The sequence below is a fragment of the Lissotriton helveticus genome, chromosome 10 (assembly GCF_964261635.1).
Source record: "Lissotriton helveticus chromosome 10, aLisHel1.1, whole genome shotgun sequence".
Classification (NCBI taxonomy): domain Eukaryota; kingdom Metazoa; phylum Chordata; class Amphibia; order Caudata; family Salamandridae; genus Lissotriton; species Lissotriton helveticus.
The window spans coordinates 416,357,474-416,380,877 of NC_136071.1; the positions used below are offsets into that span (position 1 = coordinate 416,357,474).

A 23,404-nucleotide genomic window follows, 5' to 3' on the forward strand; every position below is an offset into this window, starting at 1 on the left:
TTTAGCCTGTAGACCTCTCTAAATACCCTGAGGTAAATTACTTCACAAAACACATCTGAAGTGTTGGAATTGACAACCAATGAAAATGTTACTTTCATTTTCTATTTTTTTTACCTGACATTTCATTGGTTATATACCTGAATATATATAAAGGAAGAGAAGAAAACACAGCCATTTTGACTACTACTTCTTGCTGTACATTTCAATAGTATTTTCACTAATTCCTTCAACTTCTTTCTAAAGGTAAGTTTTTATTTTTAAAACTGAAGTATATTGTGCACTATAAGTTAATATGGTAAACTTTTTCTGATAGATATATACTATCCCTCTGTAGTAGTTATAGATTTAGAGAGACTTCTCTGTTATAGTTATGGATGTAGTTAGGCTTCTCTTGTATAATTATGAATTTACTTACGTTAAATCACATACACTTTTTTATATTCCTACTTCCACTCTGATACTATACACTGCCCAAAGATAAATTCACTGATAAAAAATGCCTATCTAAAATTATTCCCAACATTGCCCTATCTCTACTAATATATATTTTTTTAATCCAAATTTCAGGCAAAATGGAAGGCGAAAACCAAGTTTCTTTTGAAATGGACCTGCAAGAGAGCAGCCAAGAATTGATTGATACAATTGATCAAATTGACATTGAATTTTTCGATGAAACTTGGGACAATGAACTACTGCAATGTGTACAAGCAGTAGATAACCTCCTTGCAAATGAGGACATTTTACACCCTCAGAGACTACAATGTATATTCCATGATAATTATGAAATTTCTGACAATGAAATGTTAGAAAGTTTAATAAATTATGAAACACAATCACATTAAAAAAAAATGCTTAAAAAATAAAGAAAATAAAAAATAATCAACAAAAACAACAATCAATTAACATACAGCATTTGAAAAGTCTATCATTCATTTTTCATTGCAGTACGCTGCCCAGAACGCTTCCCGGTTCGCGGACCGGGCGCTCCCCACGCAAAAAAAACAAAAAAAATGTTTTGTTTTTTTTGCCCCGCGGGGCCCTTTTAAAACCTCCACATTAAACCTAGGGGGTCAGGGAGGATCTAGTATGCCCCCTTATGGTCATTTTCGCCTTTGTTTTGGCCTCCTCTTGTCTCTCAATCCTACCGAGAGACAAGATGGCGGCCGCTCCGGACTGTTTAGAATGTTGACAGACACCGGAGAGCCAATCAGCTTAGCTACGCGAAGTTCCGGTACGCTTAAGGTCCGCGGACCGGAGCGCTGCCCGGAGCGCGCTTACAGATATATATCTTTTTTTAAACGTTAATTTCTCAAAATCCACTGGAGCACATATATTGAGACCTAGAAAAGGCACATCGGGCTACCAGTCCCTACAATTTTGCCAAGTTTCATGGAAATCCATTCAGCCGTTCGGGCTAAAAGTGAGGCCAACCGCCCTATGGAAAACTCAATGTTAAAAACACGTTTTGGGACCCCCCTTTTTTCTCGGCCCCCCCTTGACGAAACCCCCCCAAATTTCCAAGGGCTGCTCAGAAACAAAATGTTCCATTTTCCAGAAAATTTCAGCCAATTCCGTCCACAAACGCCAAAGTTATTAGACATAGAAATTTCAAAAATCCCATAGGGAAAAAATCCTAACTATATATACCTACTGGCGACCGCCAGTAGGTAATATATATATATATATATATATATACAAACATACACTCTTACTTCATATATACTTACCTTACGATGTAAAGGCTTGCATTGTAAAGTTATTTTCATGGTAAAGGCTTGTGTTTTGAATGCAATGCGTGGTAAAAGCATTATGTTTTAATGCCAGCATAGTAAAGGCTGTTTACACACAACACTTGAAATAGCTCATGCTCGTCCCCCTCCTTCTCCTTTTAATTGTTTTCGTGCATCTCAGCAGTTGGCAAATAGTTTTTTTGTTTATGACTTACCACATCTGCCACAAAAGTTGCACAATTTGCAGATTTCACAAACATATTTTTTACCTCAATTGAATAAAAAAATACTGTCAAAGAATGTGCAGCACAATTCTTATTTGTTGCTGCATTATTAAAAGCAAAATATAAGTAATATTTTATTCTCACAAAAAAAAAGTGAGATCTGATTGTGGTCAAACCACTGAAATTCACCAAATATAGTTAGAAATGCACACAGCACATGCCATAGCTCACACCACCTGCCATTGTACTATTTTGTTCTCTTGGTTGCAAAGTAGCTTTGCCACATTGGTGTTTTAAATAGGAGTAACTCTGTAGAATTCTGAGGAGTAACATAAAAACTGCGAGTTCCAACTACAGGCTTACACCCCTTACATATCTTCGATTTCCATCTACTACTTTCTTACCTTCTGTAGAGGAATCAACAGTGGTGGCTCCTCCGCTAAGGCAGAGGAGCGTCACCCCACTGCTCACGGAGCACTGTAAACAAAAACATATAATGATAATACCTGAAGTTAGTATTATTTTATTTTTCATGTGGTCAGGCTAGGGCAGGGTGGGGCTTGACTCCCCTTACGTTAGGGAGGAGGAGTGGTGTACAGTCTGTAAAGTGCACATGAATGTTTGACCAGCCCTCTTGGGTCGGCCAAACATTCATGCGCACTTCGTATGTTCTCCATGCAGGCTGCATAACAGCCTACATGGTGCATGGAGAACATGCCCAGGCCCCCATACTCTGGCCAGAACCTGGGTGCTTATCAATCACAACGCTGCATTGCTTAACGTTTCGATTGGCTGTGGCGTGCCTGGGTGCTTCCCGGTCCCCGGAAGAGACTCACTTGGGGTGGGAAATCAGGTAAGTGATTTTTTATTTAATTAAAGCCCCCTGCCCGCCCACCCCCATACTTTATCAGCCACCACTGGTAATAGAAATCTTCTTTTCGTTTTCAGTGCAAAATTACTGAGCTAGTTCTTTCTTGTGAAAAAACTCCTTTCATCTCTGTACAGCACTCAACTCAGCCTCGACTTTTCACACCCTCTTGCACATTGATCACAGGCAAGCCTTTCAGAATTTTGAACAAGGTTTTCAGAATAGCTATATTCAAGAGAGCGTATTGCTAAATTGTGCATGTGTGTATGTTTATTAAATCATTACACTGTGCGCACAACTCACAATTAGATAAATAAATTATCCCCTTGCAGATCAGCTCAGACAGAAATGCTAACTCACAGTTTGACATTTGCAATAATGCTCCATACACAAAAACGCAATGCCTGTCTGAATAAAGGCAACATGTGCTAAAGAAATAATGATGATCACCTGTGGCAAATACTCTCCGAACTATAAGGTAGGTTGATAAACCCAGAGACCCATTAAAGCACACTGGTGAAGTGCTTTCCTCAAGCTGGTGTGTACCCCTGCGCTGCAGTGTTCTTTCAATTCTTTAATTATTTCTCGTCACAATGAAAATTTGAAGAGAAGTTGCCTGCAGGAGAAAATGGAAGGACTTTCTTTCTCAGCACATACCTAGATTCATTTGGCATTGTCTGAAATTCAGAATAGATTAGCCTAATTAAAGTCCAATCTTCACTTGGCTTGCAGGTCGCATTAAAATATCTTGCAAACGTTAGTCTCCTTGAAAGCAGCAGCTACCTGAACGAAGTGTGGAGCACGCGAAGAATTGCTCCTGACAAAAATAGCCTTGACGAGGTGTCGATAGTGACGTAAGAATATGTGGAAGCAGCACACCTCACCTTAACATGCTGCTTGTAAGTTTATAAGTGTCTCAATCTGTCTCAGAGTCTGGAATGACCCTAGTGCCGGCACGGTTAATAACAGAGTGTAGTAACTTGACAGTACTGCCACCACGAGCCGCCTGCAGACGAACTAACACAGGGAAGGATGCGCCGCTGTCCCTGTCACAGCATCCCGTCCTCGTCGCCACAAAAGTGTAGTAACTTGACAGTACTCCAACAGGTAAGTCACAAGTTCTGTTTATTGTTCAATGAGATAAACGAACCCTCAGCTGCAGGCACTGGGTAAGGCTGTGCATGACAGGACAAACAATCCACAGCAGCCTTCAAGTGAACGTTCTAAGGATAAACCAACTGAGGGAAAAGAGCAGGGGTGAACGTGTGGAGAAGGGGACAGTGGGAAGATTACAACACAGTGCCCTGCAAAGAACAGAGCAACAATGCAGCCTTCGCTCAGCTCATGCTTGGCACAATGATTTAGTAACTGTAAGGCCTGCGTAAAGGGGAGATAAGATTGAGAGGGACACCCGGTGCAGAGAAGCTCCTGCACGTGAATGGATGCATCCCAGACAGTCTAGCTCGTAGGCCCGCCCACTGTGGCCCATGATAGGCTCTGGGAAGAAGGCTGGCCAGGAGCCTAGTTATAGCTGGTTGGCCAAAACCTTGATCAGTCAAGGTCCACTCGGCTCCCACCAGTCTCTTCTTAACAGCGATTTGAATTGCAGCAATGAATACGTCCCGACTGGCTCTCACATATCTGACAATAAGTAGACTGTGGGAGGCGACCCTAAAAACTGCCATTGTAGTGGGGTATGAAATAGTACTGAAAGCTGATTAATTTCGCCGGTGGATCAGAGATGTGAATTCATTAATAATTCCCCATTACAAGAGTAACACGGAAATAGTAAATTCCTCCAATTCCACCAGCAGAATAATGCATTCTGCCCTCCTCTAATTTTATGCGTGGAGAGTGGTAAGAGGTATGGCATGTGTTTTGTTTGTGTCTTGCTAACCATAACTGGTGATTTTCAGTGGTTTGATGAGTTTTATCTTTTGTTCAGTGAATTTAATTTTTTAATTGATTTACTTAACTCGCTTTTTAACTATGTTTTGTTCAGTGAATTACATTTTTTAATGATTTACTTAACTCGCTTTTTAACTATGTTTTGTTCAGTGAATTTCATTTTTTTTATTTACCTAACTTCCAATCCCCACTGTGCACCGCATATGACCCTACTTTTAACCCAGTCCTTTGCTGCCCACCCCATGCCTTTTACTGTGCGCTGTAGAGACTGGCTGCAGGAAAGGACCTTGTGCTCAACCCACTGTGGCAGCCCAGCACCCCACCATGGGCAGCCTGCTATGTACCCACTCTGTGCTGTGCACAGCCTTCAACCAGCCATGTGCCCAATGACCTTATACTCTGGGCAGCAGGGTTGTTTGCAGTGCTTGACTGGCATTGAACCTGATCTTATTTGCTAGTCACCAAAAATGTTTCACATTAAGCAGTGCTAAAGTTATTGGTGAATGAAACTCAAATTCCCTGCCCCATTTATGTTTCCTCCGACAGATCCACTAAAATCGCGACATTGCTTACAGTAAGATGAGTTCTCTAAATGTCTTCAAAATTTTGTGCGGACTTATCAAACAGTGCCAAATTATTAACAGATGAAGATTTCTTCTGCCAACCCAACATTGAAACTCTGCTGATGCACCTGTATAAAATTGGGACATCCAAGTGTAGGCTGCACAGGCTAAGGGGCTGACTCAGTTTAATTTCCAACCGCTGCATTCCGATGGGCACAAGGAGCATGTCAGCCAGTCGGAGGCCGGACTGCAATCTCAAAGGGCGGCCTTTCTGCCCTTGGGATTATGATACTCTGTCTCTGGCAGGCTTTCCATGACAGGCTTTCCTTTGTGGCCTCTGGTTGGTGGCCGAGGGGGCACCTATGGTATCCCTGTTAATCCCTGCACCCCATTGGCAGGTACCTTGAGATGCCTGCCACAGGGTGCAGGGATTAAAACCACCTCCCACTTCCCCCATGGGAGCATGTACTATGGCAGGTTTACTGCCGTAATACATGCTCCCATAGGGAAATGTCGGAATGTAAATGAGCAGTGTTAGGTCTCATCCTAATCAGGTGGCGGGACAGGAGGTCGGTTGTTTGTGTGTCCGAGACGGGGTCTGGGGGACGCAAGCCCATTCCGGCATCGTAATAGGCCCCTAAGTGTCTGACAAATGCTGTGCAGAGCCTTCAGATAGTACCACAAATATTAGTACATCAAAAATGTTTTTATCCCCTCTTTAACATTTTACCTGCACTGAGTGTAACTTGCTAACTGTCTGCCATATTTGCACATTTATTAAACAGTGCAAAAGTTATAAACAATTACAAATCCCCACTTTGATGGATTGAATGAGTATACAAAACAGTGATGGATGAAATGATTGAATGAATCTCAGCCACTGAAATTCACTCAGGGCTGCATCCCAATCCATCGTTATTTTGCAAACTATGAAACCTCAGTTTGGACCCAGCTATATGCAAATCAGTCTTGCCACTGATCCAATAGAAACAATCTAGCCCGAACTGCTAAGCCAGGTCCTCCCTGAACTGGATCACAAGCAACCCAGGAATGGTTTTGCTCTAGTTTTGGGCTAAAATGGTGGCAGAGCTATTAGTAAGTTAAATATATTTTTGACCCCTCCACCTTTAACTTTCTCCTCCCAGTGTATCTTCACAAAACCTAACATAGCTGCACCGGGCTAAATACTTGCCACATTGACAGAGACTGATCAAACAGCCTAAAAGGTAATACGAAATTAACATTTTTCTGACCCTCCTTTAAGTATGTCCAACTATTAATAAAATGGCACAAAACCTGACCTACTTACAGAAAACAAATCCTTCCCTGCTTCTGCCAAATTTGGTGAAGATTCATCACACAATGCTCACCATTAATATTGTCTCAAAAATATTGTTTCACACTAATATTTTAACCGCTTCACTGCGGCGGACATTCTGCCGCGGTGCGGAAAAAAATTACGCATGCGCAGTTTGGCTGGCCGGCGGCTGTCATCCCCACACGCCCGCCGTGACTTCGGATGGCCACCTGCTGTCCGACGCATCGAAAAGGTTAACACAAACAATTGAGGTGACATGAATAGCATATTACAGGTAAGAGTATATTTTGTAAATGTTTAATATAATTTTTAAAACATAGCTGTATGTAATATGGATGTCTTTTGGAAAGTTGTATTATTTTGTGTGTTTTAAGTAGTTGATATGTTAATTTTAGTTGTTTGTATATTCTTGTTTTATTATTTTGATTATTTTTAAAATGCTGTTTATGAGCATATTTTAATTCTTTTATAATTATTGGTTACTTTTTGGCTTTTTAAATATGGATTTTGATGTTATTTTGCAATTTTTTTACAATTAGTTAAATTTTCTGAAAATTGATAATAATGTAAATTAAGTAACTGTTACATTTGTAATGCTATTAATAATGTTTATTTATATTTTTAAAAGATTATTAAATTATTAGTTCTGTAAATTATTTAATAAATAAAGTTCCTAATTGTGTTTTATTTTAATCAGTTAATTATATAAATAATGTAATTGATAACATTAATTCATATTTTAATTTGTGTTTTAAAAAAAGTTTACTACTTTAAAAACATTTTTAGTGTAATTTATTTCTTTTAGTATCATTTCACTTTTTTGTATGTTGTTGGCATTTTAAGAGAGTTGGGTGGTATGTGCTTTTACAATATGAATAATGTTTAAATTGGTGTTTATTTAATAATTACTTTTTGTATTAATATTTAGTCATTTTAGTTGTGCATAGAAATTGTTTCCTAATGGGAAATTTACTTTTTAAATTGTGTTTTGATTTGTTATGCTAATTTGGAAGTTTATGATTTTTTTTAGAATATATTTTAAATGATTGTTATGTATTTTCTTCAACACTTTCTTTACTGTTGCTTAGTTTTGAGTTGGAATAGTAAATCGCACCCCTTCCAAAGTCCAATACTTTCACCAATGTTTCCTAGGTTGGAGTGGGAATAGCTTAGGTTGGTGTCGGAATAGTAAAAGTGACTCCAAAAGTCCAGCGCTTTCCCCACTGTTGGTTTGTTTGTGAATGGAATACAAAATCTGACCCATCCACAGATCAATACTTTCACCAATTTATAAAGCGAACTGCCCCTTGTGTGGCTTTGTCAAACAATGGTGGAGCATCGGTGTTCCCATATATCAACACATGGATTTCATATAATCTCGGATTTACAAAGGTTTGAAAATCGTGCATAGCATGAAATTGTTTTGCCTCCCAGAGGATGGCTTAATGAGGAGAAAAAGCTTTTTTCTCCTTGTTATTTCCTCTTTATGTGTGTGCTGCATTCTGGAACACACATAGTAAGAGAAAAATTACTCAAGAGGTTGTTTGTGCGGAAAGGTATTTCCCTTCCTGCACTCAAACAATTCTCCTTTTAATGCAGGCATCATTGCACCGTGGTGCAAGGGTGCCTTTGCTGACACTATGCAGCTTCAAGTGCGCCAGAGCTATGAGAGAGCAGGAGTGCACTATATCTTAGAATTGTATTTAGTTGTATATTATTTCTTATATATCTGTTTTAGTTTTAATTATTTTTGAATATTATATTTTTAGAAAATGTATTACCTTTATTTTTATATTTTGTACCCTTATTAGCGAATTAACACTTTTCCCCCTCCCCTTTATGCAGCTCCACAAATTTGAAGATACTAATAATAATTTCAAGGCTAGTGGCTGGTTGTGATGGCAGATGGACTTCAGTCCGTCCGCCATCATATCAGGGATTGGGACCACCCGACATGCTGTCAGCGATCCCATTGTAGTCATTCAATGCGACCGCCACCATGACGGTTGCAATGCCTATATTTTTCATTGAAAAGACACACAATTGATGGACGGAATGCAGAACAAATCATACCATTCAGCCCCAGTCAAGTGATCTGGATTAAATCCATCATTCTTTTGCTCAACATGCCACCCCAGTTTAGACCCGACCATATGCAAATCAGTCTTGACCCTGAGCCTCATGGGAACAGTCCAGCCTGAACTGCCAAGCCAGGTACTCCCTGGACCGGAAACAAGCATCCTAGGAACGGTTTCGGGGTTTCACCCCTCATCAGCCAGGATGCTTTTTTCCATTCCAGGGAGGACCTGGCCTGGCAGTTCGGTCTGGACTGTTTTCATTGGGCACAGAGTCAAGACTGATTTGCATATGGCTGGGTTCAAACTGGAATGGCATGGTGATCAAAAAAAATGATGGATTTCAGCCCAGATCTTTTTACTGGGGTGAATGTATGACATTGATCTGCATTCTGTCCATCAATTGTTCTTTTTGCATTTGTCACCCTGAGTGGGACGGGTATGCCCAGACATGGGTCCTGTGCTCTCAATACAACGGGAGTCAAACTATCCTGGTAGATGCAGGGTGAAACCCCGAAACCGGTAATAGAAGGCTTTTTTCTTGTCCAGGGAGGACCTGGCCTGGCAGTTTGGTCTGGACTGTTCCCATTGAGCACAGGGTCAAGACTGATTTGCATATGGCTGGGTTCAAACTGGAATGGCATGGTGAGCAAAAAAATATGGATTTTGGCCCAGATTGTTGTACTGGGGTCAATGTATGACATTGTTCTGCATTCTGTCCATCAAATGGTACTTTTTGCTTTTTTAATATTTTACATTGCAGTGGGTGCTGCTGGCTGCAGCACCCTCAGCAGTGTAAAAGTGGGACATGTCACACATCCCTGCACTATGTGGCAGGAACCACGTGGTGCTTGCCACATGGTACAGGGATATGTAGGGGTTCACCATAGGTGCCTCACAACATCCACAATCAAGGGCCATGGTGGAATTGGGGCCCGTTAATGGTTGCCTTCTCATGGCGGGTAACTGCCGTGAAATGGCTGCTGGAAAGGGAACTCATAACCTCTACGGCAGTGCCTGGTAGGCACCGCCAGCATTGTAGGGACTACAAGCCCCTCCGCCACCCCGGCAGGCTCAAGAAGCCCATTGGATATGTGTCGGTCGGTCTTTACGACCACCACACATCCGCCCGCCATCATAATATGGTGGGGGTAATGTTGGTTAGGATGGTGGGGAGACCGCCACCGACAGTCTGTCAGTGGCGGTCTCCCTGCCATTGTAATCAGCCCATAAGTGTCTGCCAAATTTCAAGGTTATTCATCAAACTGTGCATAAGTTATAAGAAAATTAACATACAGCTTTTCAACTGACATGATGAACAAAAGTATTAACCCCTTATAGTCCAACCAGCACCTTTTTTAAATGTAACAATCTCTTAAACTACCGAACCGAATTACACAAATATAAAAAATAGGCCTGGGCGTAGTTTGCAGACTTTTGCTATGCGGAACTCAGCCAAGTTACAATAAAACTCCACGAAGTTCCACGAGTGGCGGAGTGCTGTGCGAACTGCAGTTTGTGCTGGTATTCCTGCAGCTCGGGGTGAAATTCTACCTGAGCGGCAGCTCTCGCTCGCAAAACTTACTATTTGCGATCGCTAACTTACCGTTCACGATCGAGAGCGGGAAAAAACCTCCGCTGCACATCGCGAAGGAGAGTTGTCTACACTCTGCGAACTCCGCGGAATGTAGAAAACTCTGCAAACTCCACGAACGGAGCGAAGTTCACTGCCCGTGCCTAATAAAAAAGCATACTTGCTAAATTAATTTTGGTTGGTATGCCAAGTTTGGTGTAAATATGTTAAGCAATTTTTCCTCTAGATTTCAGCAAAATGTCCAATGGGAGCTAAGATAGGAAATGATACATTTTTTTCCCATTAATGAATTTTAACAAAACTTGTACCACCCATTTAGCCCACTAGGTTGTAGGCTATTAACTGTTTTATCTGACAATTTTCCCCATGTAAGAAACTATTTTGCTACTGGATATATTAGTGATCTGTTCAACAATTTGCCAAATTACTTGACAGATGTTGTGGCCTTTATCCCTGAAGTGTCTAACAACTTTGAATTTCTCATTCTAGGTATAAATGTTACTTTTATGTCAACTGGTTTTATTTTGCGTTCGTTTTTACCAATGTAAATTTATTCTATGGGCATTTCAAGAGGCATACACAATTGGTCGTATAGCATTTATAGCTGCATTTGACGTTATATTGTTGGTCCTTGTGCGCATGAGTGACAGTATTTCCCATGATGAAAGCATGACAGTGACATCAATTTTTGCAATGTACAGTCCTTTAGCTTTGTTGTAATGGGCACTGGATCTCTGTTTCTTTCTTGAACCTAAGATTGCCTTGAATTTGTTCGTCCTTTGGTAAGCAAACAAAGGTTTAGCAGGGAAAATATTGTTGAAGTCAGATTCTTGTTCACGAATGACTAGTGTTCTATTATTAATACAGTTCTCAGAGGAGATACCTTGGTTTCAAAATGGACTAGAGCAAGCTTTTAAATTTGAAAATTAAATATCTAGATAGTGTACAATAAACTATAAAACTAGTACAAAACTATCCTAAACATATTAGAAAGATTCATCACTACATTTGAATATGAATGTTTGGTTTTTACTGGCTACCCAATCTGACATTATAGCTGTGCATCAAGTTGTAGTCTAGGGAGTTCATTCTACGTATTATATTAAGGCGTTAGCTTGAAGCCTTTTTGGATAGCAAGCATACATAAAAAATGTGGTTTAACCAATCATTTATTTGATGAGTGGAGTGCTTTGAACATGATGTTTGTGTTCTCCTCTATGGTTGTGCATTGGCACATTTCCTCCAGTGACATATGAAATTAATTCTAGCTCCTCTAGATGCCAACATTTTCCGGTGCTGAGATTTTCTCTCTACTTAATATAAGCTTCTTGGAGATATGATTTCTATATTGGTGACAAGTACATTCTTCTATTTTTCACATGCAGAACTCTGACAAGATATTTGCTGCTAAAATTGTGAATCATTTGCTGTTGTTTATTAACAAGACTGTGGAGGCGCACCAGTATGTGCTGGAGGAGTTCCAAGGCGCTGCCCATCAGTTCAAAGGGAAGGTAAGATAACCACCTAGGGAAGGAATACTATAATATTTAACACACCTAAGGGGTCTGTGTTCTGCTATTAAAATCTCCTGAGAGAGCACTGAATAGCAGCTCACCTAAGTACTGTAAAGTCTGCATAATTAATGTTTGGCTCTCATTAGAGACAGCTTTAGCTATCTGCCAAAGTAAAAGTAAAAAATAAATTGCAAAACCAGTAGTTCCGGCTAATATTTGAAAGCGTGTGGATGTTTCCATCCTTGCAATCACTCATTAAGGTGTTCTTGCACTCAAGCTGTTGGTAGTATATGATTGCGTATCTGAATGAGGAGTGTGAGCATTGTTAGAGATGTGTGACTGCTAGTTTGAGAGGTGTGAGAGTGCAGTCAGTACTGTGAGAATGATCTGTGTGAAGGTTCTGAGAATGCTATGCAGACTACAACCTTACTGACCCCTTCAGTTAAATGTAGTCTGTCTCCCTTTGCATTCATACTAATGCTTCTTCACCATGCTTTCAGAGTCGCTAGTTCCTTATATTATTCATTTTTATTGATTTAGACCGCTTCAGAGATCAATAATTTGAAGTAAATACATGTACCATGTATTTTATATAAAATTTCAATTATAAACAAATTAGCCACATCCATGCTCAGGACGGTTCCCGGCCGTCATGAGTCACAGTAGGCGTGTGCTCATGACGGCCGGGAGCCGTCCGAACGTTGCCGTTCCGCCCACGTGCGGTTAATTCCCCGCCTGTGCGGGAGAATTAATAAGTGGGCAGAGTTCAGATGGCTCACGGCTGTCATGAGCACATGCCTACTGTGACTCATGATGGGTGGGAGCCGTCCTGGGTACCCGAGTGCCAAGCCCAGCTCTGCCCCCCTCGTACCGCAGTGGAATTTGCTGCGGGCCGAAGGGGTTAAGTAAAAAATCCTTTAAAAATATAGGTAAAAAAGATTTTGTGAATTTATACATATAAAAAACATACAAATTTGTTTAGGCAGAGATTTCAATAAGACATTCAGGTTGTTGGTAGTGGAAAGCTTATACCTCAAATATATGGGTTTTAAGAAACGATTCCTGGCCTCTACCAACACTTCATTAGAACGAGAACGGCATTTGCTGTCACCTTATTTAACCCATTTTACTGTATATGTTCGTAGAGGCAAAGCTTCCACTCAAAGCTGAAAGTACAACTTCCGGTCAAAAGGTCTGGATATGATGTCCCAATACTGCGTCAAGCTTGGCCATGGTTTAACAGCTGAAAAAGCCCCTGTTAGCGTTGAACTATCACTTTTTCTATGTGTGTTATGGTACACCAGTTCCCAGTATCTTTTCTTTATAGTCTCTTTAAATGGAAATTGGGAGGTCGTTGGGTTTTCCCACATGCCAATAATTAGTAGGGAAGCTCTTACCTCTTATAACCAGCTGATCTTGTGGAAGCAATCTGCCTTAATTATGTCCCAAAGACCTGCAGCATATGTTGAGAGTTCTGGTACACACTAGATTCTATCCCAGTACAGGATGGGGCATAGCCTGGCGAGATCAGCCAATGCTTTCCTAACTAGGTCTTGTAACATTGATAGTACCGGGGTACTTTGGGGGAGAGTGGTGATGTTTTGAAGAAACCTATTTTCAGCGATGTTTAACTGGGACAAATTCTCAAACCCCCAGAATTCAGCCCCATATAACACAGAGCTCACTACTTCCATATTATAAATTTGAAGTACCGGGCTGACTGGCTTGGTCAGGGAGGCATTAAACTCAGTGTGTAGGACACCTGATAGCTGTTGATGTTTCAGAGTCGCAATATCAATCTGGCAATCCCTACTCATGTCTTTTTGCAGGATAACCCCAGGTAGGTAAATGCGCTAACTTGTTCCAATGACCGCCTGTCCAAGAGTATGCCTCCTTTAATTGTTCAATGTTGGTTGAAGGTCATAAACTTGGTTTTTGCTAAATTAATTTCCAAGCCCCGTAGAGTGCAAAACTTTTCAAAGAGAAGTAAAGCTCACTGTAGACCACTAGGGGTTTTAGAAATAATTAGCATGCCATCAGCGAACATTAAAATGGAGATTGCGGTGCTTGCAAGAACTGGAGCATCGGCGGGGACAGTTGTTAAAAACTTAGCCATCCCATTAATAAAAAGGTAAAATAGAGGAGGGGCCAAGACACAGCCTTGGTGCACTCCCTTCTCTACAAGAAGGAGTTAGTAACATTTCTTTGCATGCCACAGCGTATTTGTGCGAAATGGTCCTCATGGAGGTGAGCTATAAGGGAAAGTAATTCGGGAGCCATCCCCAGCTCCTGCAACACTACCCAGAGTTTGGTACGAGAGACCAGGTCAAATGCTGACTTAAGGTCGACAAAGGCAGTATACATGCTGCCCTTGTCTAAGACCACGGTCTGCCAGTATATTAACCTAAACCGAAACATCTGGTCAATCATGCTAATGTGATCCCAAAAGCCTGCCTGTAATAATTTCCTGTTCCTCTATCCAGTCTTGGACCTTGTCTAGCACCAATCGAGCTACCACCTTAGGCTAATGGGCCTATAGTTGCCTGGGAGGGATTTGTCACCCTTTTTATACACTGAAATAATCTTGGACCCTCTCCAGGAGTCAGCTACAGGGGCCCCAAGGGCGATCGTACTTGCCAATAACAGAATATACCTATTCCATTCGGTCTTATCATGGAAAAAGATATTATCTGTATTGCCATCTATCCCCGCCGTTCTCCCCCCGTGATTGCACAGAAAGCTGCATTAATATCAGCTAGGATGAAGACCTTATCAGAATAGCATAAGTGAGGGAGTGCTAGAGCATTAACCTCTTCAGCACCAGTGGCATATTGTGATTCAAAATAGTTAACCCATTGATCCTGGGCAACATGAGTCTGTGGCCACGGTCGGTGTCCACCCCTACCCCATTTAACCAGGTTCCCGAATCATTGGGAATTATTTTGGCACATGCCAAGCTGAGGTCCTGCCATCTGTTTTTGTCCCATTCCTTTTTTGCATTTTCCTGGGCCCTCCTGTACTTTGTTCTTCCAATCCGTACACTGCTTGGCTCTTTCGATCTGATCGCTTCTCCAAGATGTCTACAGGCTGTTTTGCATTCATCATTGAGCCATTGACACAGGTTCTTTTGTGGGATACTCTTGGCCCTACATTCTTTAATTAAATGGGAGCACAATTTAGCAAAAAATGTATTTTGAAGTGCAGTAGTAGCTGCAAGGGCATCAAAGCCAGTGGGTACAGCCTCTAATTCAGCTAATATGTGCTCAGTTTCCATAGCAATAGCTAGGATGGCTGATTTCTCTAGGACCATTGCCCATTTGAGTTGCCTCTTGTCGTTGGTTGGTCACGGGTAGTAAGCTGACTGTCAGGTTGTATGGGTTCTTGTTGAGCAAGTAATTTGAAAGGTGGAGCATAGTGGGTTGTGATCACTCTCCAAATGAACCCGCACCACCATGTCAAGAAGGGCATGCCATAACTTTAGATTAATAAACAGATAGTCGATACGACTCGCGTTACGGCCATTGTTAAAAGTATTCACCCTGTGTCTATCAGAAGAAGTTCTTCCGTTAGCCGCCATAGGCCTTTTTCTAGGCAGATGGCTTTGATTTGGAGTGCCACATCTGTCCACCGTTTGACAGGTGCTAATTCGAGGTGAACAACCTTTACAACGCAACTTTTACCACGCAGTGCCTTTACAACGTGGTATTTACAACGCAAACCATTACAACGCATTACGCTGGGGGGCGCTCTAGGATAGGGAATAAGTTTAATTTACTATCCAACACCTTCCCTAGTGTCCACGGGGACTGGTTGTAAAGGTTTGCGATGTAAAAACCGCGTTGTAAAGGCATGCATGGTAAAAGCATGCGTTGTAATGTCATACATCCCTAATTCGAGGCTTGGAATTCCACACTGGGCGTCTTCCACCCTCGCGAGATCCTGATCCTCCCTACCAAGAGGCTCAAAGGTTGAGTTAAAGTCCCCTTCAACTATCACTAAAGAGTCACAAGACAGTTGATCTAAAAAGTCATCAAGGACCATTTCTGATCTCTTCCCCCCACTAAACCCCCATACATAAATATTGTAAATGTCGATGTTTCCCTGGGGTCCCGTCAGCAGGTGAATGGCAAGAATGTTGTTGCACTGGGTCGGGAGCTCCTGAATCTTGTAGCTCATAGCCTGCCTAACCCAAATTGTAAGCCCCCCTGATGGGCAACCGTTGCCCCAACATGTGGCCGGAATGTGATAGTTAAACCAAAGGAAATGATGGATGGAGCGTTGACAATACAAGCACTCACCCCCAGTCAACTGATCTGGGTTTAATCCATCACCGTTCTTTAGCCCACTCTGCCACCCCAGTTCAGACATGGCCATATGCAAATCAGTCTGACCCTGTGCCTCATGGGAACAGTCCAGCCGGACCTGCCAAGCCATGCCTTCCCTTGACCGGAAACAAGCTACCGAGGACCGGTTTCTGGCATTTCAGCCGTCTTCAGCCTGGCTTGCTTGCATCCAGTGGCAAAGTGAGCAAGGGACTCACGTCTGAGCATACCCTGCCAACTTATGGCGATCAAAGAAAAACCAAAGGAAATGATGGACGGAGCGCTGACAATACAAGCACTCACCCCCAGTCAAATGATCTGGGTTTAATCCATCACCGTTCTTTAGCCCACTCTGCCACCCCAGTTCAGACATGGCCATATGCAAATCAATCTGACCCTGTGCCTCATGGGAACAGTCCAGGCCGAACTGCCAAGCCATGCCTTCCCTGGACCGGAAACAAGCTACCGAGGACCGGTTTCTGGCATTTCAGCCGTCTTCAGCCCGGCTTGCTTGAATCCAGTGGCAAAGTGAGCAAGGGACTCACGTCTGAGCATACCCTGCCAACTTATGGCGAACAAAGAAAAACCAAAGGAAATGATGGACGGAGCGTTGACAATACAAGCACTCACTCCCAGTCAACTGATCTAGGTTTAATCCATCACCGTTCTTTAGCCCACTCTGCCACCCCAGTTCAGACATGGCCATATGCAAATCAGTCTGACCCTGTGCCTCATGGGAACAGTCCAGCCCGAACTGCCAAGCCATGCCTTCCCTGGACCGTAAACAAGCTACAGAGGACCTGTTTCTGGCATTTTAGCCGTCTTCAGCCCGGCTTGCTTGAATTCAGTGGCAAAGTGAGCAAGGGACTCACGTCTGAGCATACCCTGCCAATTTATGGCGAACAAAGAAAAAACAAAGGAAATGATGGACGGAGAGTTGACAATACAAGCACTCACCCCCAGTCAAATAATCTGGGTTCAATCCATCACCGTTCTTTAGCCCACTCTGCCACCCCAGTTCAGACATGGCCATATGCAGATCAGTCTGACCCTGTGCCTCATGGGAACAGTCCAGCCCGAACTGCCAAGCCATGCCTTCCCTGGACCGGAAACAAGCTACCGAGGACTGGTTTCTGGCATTTCAGCCGTCTTCAGCCCTGCCAACTTATGGCGAACAAAGAAAAACCAATTCAAGCAAGCCGCCATAAGTTGGCAGGGTATGCTCAGACGTGAGTCCCTTGCTCACTTTGCCACTGGATTCAAGCAAGCCTGAAGACGGCTGAAATGCCAGAAACCGGTCCTCGGTAGCTTGTTTCCGGTCCAGGGAAGGCATGGCTTGGCATTTCGGGCTGGACAGTTCCCATGAGGCACAGGGTCAGACTGATTTGCATATGGCCATGTCTGAACTGGGGTGGCAGAGTGGGCTAAAGAACGGTGATGGATTAAACCCAGATCAGTTGACTGGGGGTGAGTGCTTGTATTGTCAACGCTCCGTCCATCATTTCCTTTGGTTTTTCTTTGTTTGCCATAAGTTGGCGGGGTATGCTCAGACGTGAGTCCCTTGCTCACTTTGCCACTGGATTCAAGCAAGCCGGGCTGAAGACGGCTGAAATGCCAGAAACCGGTCCTCGGTAGCTTGTTTCCGGTTCAGGCAAGGCATGGCTTGGCAGTTCTGGCTGGACTGTTCCCATGAGGCACAGGGTCAGACTGATTTGCATATGGCCATGTCTGAAGTGGGGTGGCAGAGTGGGCTAAAGAACGGTGATGGATTAAACCCAGATCAGTTGACTGGGGGTGAGTGCTTGTATTGTCAACGCTCCGTCCATCATTTCCTTTTGTTTTTCTTTGTTTGCCATAAGTTGGCAGGGTATGCTCAGACGTGAGTCCCTTGCTCACTTTGCCACTGAATTCAAGCAAGCCGGGCTGAAGACGGCTGAAATGCCAAAAACCGGTCCTCGGTAGCTTGTTTCCGGTCCAGGGAAGGCATGGCTTGGTAGTTCGGGCTGGACTGTTCCCATGAGGCACAGGGTCAGACTGATTTGCATATGGCCATGTCTGAACTGGGGTGGCAGAGTGGGCTAAAGAACGGTGATGGATTAAACCCAGATCAGTTGACTGGGGGTGAGTGCTTGTATTGTCAACGCTCCGTCCATCATTTCCTTTGGTTTTTCTCAGAATGTGATAGTTTACATACCCTAGATGATGGAGAGGGTCTACTAGCCATGTTTCCTGAAAAAGGCAAATATCGTGCTGTTCAATAAAGATGTGCCCCTCTGGAAATACACCCCTAGGCCTTAAACCAACTATATTCCATGACATTAAATCTAGTCTAGATGATGTGTGGTAGGACTCAGTTTGCTTGTTACACAATGAGGCTGATTTTCATGCAATATCCAACCTTCCCTCATCCAGAGGGACTATTGTAGTTATTTTACTCGGTACTAGGATTGGTGAAACTAGCACAGCAGGAGTAGAAAACTCACTGGCAAATAGTAACCTAGTATGTTTGTCAGGAATGCCAGCGAGTAGAGGAGACCTTCAATCTTTCTCCCTGAGTTGTGACCTACTCGAGTGTATAGCTGGTTCAGGGGGGTTGAATTTAAACCCGATTTTGGAACTAGTGAGTTTTTGAGTTTGAATATCAAAATTTACAAGGTTTTCAGCCAGGTGGCAGTGTGGGAGTGTCAGGGCAATATAATCCAAGGGGTCTTCGGAGGATGTATGTCGCTTGGCCCTAAGAATATCATCCCTTATTAGGGACCGACAGCCCCTTACATGACAAATCTATTGAGTACACTTATTTCGGATGGAACCCTCATCTTCACTATTCGAGTTGCCCAACCATTTCAGGACGTTTGTCATGCACACAATGTTTCTCGGGCCTGATGTACTAGGCTCCCGGTGTGACACCCGCAGTCCAGCAGGTCCAGTATAACCTGGGGTAGTAGGAGGAGATACCAATGAAGGATATGTTGGTTTCCAATTTGTGGTCACGTATTTAGACTCCTGATCAGATTGAATATTACCCATGCCAGTGCTACTTATTGATGGATTCATGACTGAATTGCTTGTACCATATGGGTCCTGAGCATTGTTATAGAAATGGGGCTGTCTAACTTGACCCATGTCCCGTAATGTAGAGGAGCTGCTTATGATATGATCTCTCAGCTAGGATTTAACCTGCTGAACAACTGAGTGAACCTTGCTTAGGGATTGGTTAGATTAAAAACAGAAGCTTCAAGGGCATGAATTTGCATGGACATCGGTATTTGTAAGGAATCTGCAGGGGACCTACTGGTTTGCCCAGTGCTGGTGCATTTATCTTCGCCAATATTATTAACCCTTCCTGTTACAACTTGCTCCTGTGCGATGCAGTTCGTGTTACTCGCTGCACCCTCCCTATGTTCCTGGCTCCATATACTTCGAGGGGCAAGTCATTGGCTCTGAGTGCTCTATCAGGGTAGTAAATCTATTGCTGTAAGAAAAGACAACTAGGGTATCTTGGGAGGTAGGAGAGGGGACTCCTTCAGCAGCAGGGCTCACAGGGAGGGCACCTTAGGATCCAGGGAATGAAACCCTACTGGCTAATTTTTTTACCATTTCTGAAATGCGCCTTCTGGAGGTCTTCCTTCCCACAACTTGCATAGAACTACTACTTGATGCAGTGTCAGTGATGGTGGTATTGAGGAGATCACTGCATTCAATTAGTAGATTATCTATTCTATACAGTACCCCACCCCCGCTTCTTGAGTCATGCATGGACCTTTCCTTTTACCCTTCTTTGCCATGTTCTTGTGCCCGTCACCCATACCTCCATCACAGGCTTTCTTCTTACCCATTTTGGTCCCAGAGGCAACAATTAAGAAAAAGAGCGAGCTAACAATTAGTCTTTAGAGCTTACACCCATGTCAGATAGCCCCAAGGATCTTAAGCCACAGGTTCAAGTCCTCAGTTTCAAGACTTGACTATGCACATATAAATGAAAAAAACAGTACCAGATAATGTACTCCCGGGGAAGCGTGCGGATGTCCGGATGACCAAATGTTAGATGGGTTGTCCAGCCTAATCTTCTCCGGCCTCTGAATGGTGCAGACGGGTCCGCCTTTGGCCTGGGCATCACTCAGGCATGACCCTCGCAGCGGGAGACCCCGGGACCTCTTAAGCGCCTCCTGGCGTGGGCTGAAATGATGTTGACTGCACTTGGCCGCAAAGGATGCTGGTGGCTGGAATCTCCCAGTATCAGGCAGCGGTCTCCCACCTCTATTACATTTATCACAGACTCCTGTGCTTTCACCTGTGTCACTCCAACTCTTTGTATATGCCTTTAGAGGTACAATTGCCAGGCGAAGCATAATAATGCATCACCGAATACTATTTTTGTGGGTATATCTCACATACTTTTGGTGAGTCTTAAACTTGATAGTAGATGCCAAAGACTTGTAGTGGGATAGTTGAGAGCAATGTGCCATATCAAGATCAAAGCTTAATCGAAGAGACGTATTTTTTAGAAATAGCTCCAAATGCGCTGAAGACGAGAACTGTAGGCCACTTTCGGTACATTAGAAGTATTCTAAGGCTATCTTAAGGTTTCTGTGAAAAGGGTATATATTTGTTCCGGCCTTAAAATTTTAATTTTTAGGTCAAGCGTTCGAGACCTCTTGTATAAACATATTATATACATATATGTGTATGTACTTTGTGGGCTCTGGATATCAGCCCTAGGACTTGTCTGCTTCCGCTTAGGGACTTTGGGGCATATTATCAAGGACAGGCGATACATTATCGCCGCTTTTATCGGCAGGAAACTGCCGATAAAGCGGCGATAATGGCCTTGATAATATGCTCTATGAATTCCAATCGAAGCCCATGTTAGATGTGAACACATCTAACATGGGCTTCGATTGGAATTCATAGAGCATATTATCAAGGCTATTATTGCCGCTTTATCGGCAGTTTCCTGCCGATAAAAGCGGCGATAATGTATTGCCTGTCCTTGATAATATGCCCCTTTGTTTTCTGTTCGACTGGCTCCATTGAACTGTCTTGATAGAAAATGACCAGCAGAGGTTAGTAAAATACCAGAATCACTTGAGCATTCTCTGGATTCCAGTACATAGAAATTGTCTTCCACGAGCACCCTTAGACAATAATATTTTTTTCAAATCAGGTATTTTCAGTGATATGCCCACCGAAGGCACTGATTTTGTATTAAAAACAGAGATTTTGACTATAATGTTTCCCTCTGATAGGCAATATTTGTCTCCATGTGTTCCTATACCTTGCATGCCACGCAGTTTGGTGCTTACTTTCCCTCTATGTTAAAAAACAGAAGATGGTTCAGCACCCAGGCTAATGTGCTGCATAGCTAAATACATACAAGGTCCCAAAGGCGAGCCCGATTGCATTGCAAATGCTTGTTTAATAAGGCCCTTAAATAGCATTCAGCCACGTGCACAATCTTAAATGCCCATCTAATTATGTTGGCTAAAGCTTTTGAAAAGGCACTAACAATTAAGAACTGTAGACAAAGTATTTGAACCGTTGTAGCTTGGCTCAGTAATGTTATTTTGCATAGTAATTGACCGTTACATGTTTTCAAAATGTGCCATCTAAAGTAGGAATATATTCTGTCGCATAAATTAGCGTAGGGAGAATTTTTGCTCAGTGGATTTCAAGAAGGGAATAAAAATATCTCTTACCAGAAGAGGTTTAAAATTTGTTAAGGGTATTTATATGAGCTACTGCTTTTAGATCTGTATGCTGAAAGAGGGAAGAAATTTTGAGGGATTGTGTAAACACTCGCACTAAATAGGTGTATGCTTTCGCCACCTCTACTGGTATCTCATCTAATTTCCAGTCGAAGTGGGGATAATGTTGTCTTCTCCTGAATGGGACAACTTTCATTTTAGAAATGTTTACTTTTAAGAAGATTGCTTTTGAGTACCAACCGAGAGCGTCTATGCTACGCTGTAAACCGACCAGAGTGAGGTCGAAAAGGAGCACATCATCGGCGTACATTAGCACATGTATGTTTACGGAAGCTACCTTTGGAGGGAAATTATTTATCTTTATAAAACTCCCTGGTAAGTCGCCTTAGGAAAAGAGAAAACAAGAGGGGTGCTAATATGTAGCCCTGCTTTAGACCATTCAAACTGGGTATCGTATGGGTCTAACCTTTCCCCCCGTATTTGAAGGCAACATTCTCAGAGTTCTTTACAATGTGTTGTACAAGAGGGAACAGAATTATATGACTGTGCTTCTTCTCAACTATCACATCCACTTCTTCGATTTCAGCAGGAATGCATTACTCCTCAGATCCCAACAGCAAAGAAGGTACAGTATTTGAGCAACAGGACAAGTAGCTGTACTGGTTGTAGGGTTTTTTGAATATTAAGCATACTAGGGCCTGGACGATGATGAATGTGTTTTCAAAGAGGGTCACTGTCAGAACCTTAGCCAGAGCCTCAGGAGAAGTAGGGAGCATTTGCATTACCATATTTCAACAGCCAAGTAGTAAGAGAAGATTGATTTAGAGTAAACTCAACATTTTATTGGTTCTGGTATCTCATTTCCCATGTCGGATTCCCCGGCTGGTTTAAACTTCAACTGCCATCATCATAATTCCGGAGTAGCGTGCTACTCGCCAAAAAAGTACATTGACGCCTCATCAGGGGTAGTAAGCGCTATATAAATCAATTACAATACAATACAATTATACAGCGATTGGACTTTAAACCTACCATCACGGTCGGAAATTCAGAGAGTTTCCCACCAACATCTTAATTAGGCCCTAAATACCTCCAAGCTGACAGGATACAAGTTAACAATGCTGACCATCTTCCTTCAAAAGTGATCTAATTCACTTTTATCATGGAGATTGCCACAAAGTAAAGCAATATTAAAAACAAAAGGCTCAAAATTAATGTTTTATTAATGTCCATGAGCTTTCAATGCTAATAGTCTAAGTGACTTGAACAGTACGAAGCTAATAGCAATCCTTTGTGCGCATTGCTAATGCTCTGTATCTCACAATGTGGTCAAGTGAGAACATATAAATCCCTCATCTCCTCATCTGGACCCATTCCCCTATGCCATAGATGCAAGTGGTGCATGTTGGGGGGGACCATGGGTTCGGGCAAGTGGAACAACTAGGAGCAGGACAGATCCTTGAATTGGAAGAAGCTAAAAACAGAATGATTAGTGCTAAACCATTTTGCACTGGATCTGCGGGGACTTGTAGTTCAGGTATGAACAGATAACATGGTAACCAGATCTTTTCTCGGTCATC

The 23,404-nt window shown here is 42.6% G+C and overlaps 1 protein-coding gene across 4 annotated transcripts in view; it reads left to right on the top strand.

The window, feature by feature from the left end:
* Positions 1–23,404, top strand: part of PDIA2 (protein disulfide isomerase family A member 2) — a 1,068,054-nt gene that overhangs the window by 286,749 nt on the left and 757,901 nt on the right. For all 4 annotated transcript variants that reach the window (XM_078662895.1, XM_078662896.1, XM_078662898.1 and 1 more), the window contains one exon: positions 11,666–11,791. In XM_078662895.1, coding sequence (XP_078519021.1) covers positions 11,666–11,791 — 126 coding nt within the window. The remainder of the gene's footprint in view (positions 1–11,665; positions 11,792–23,404) is intronic.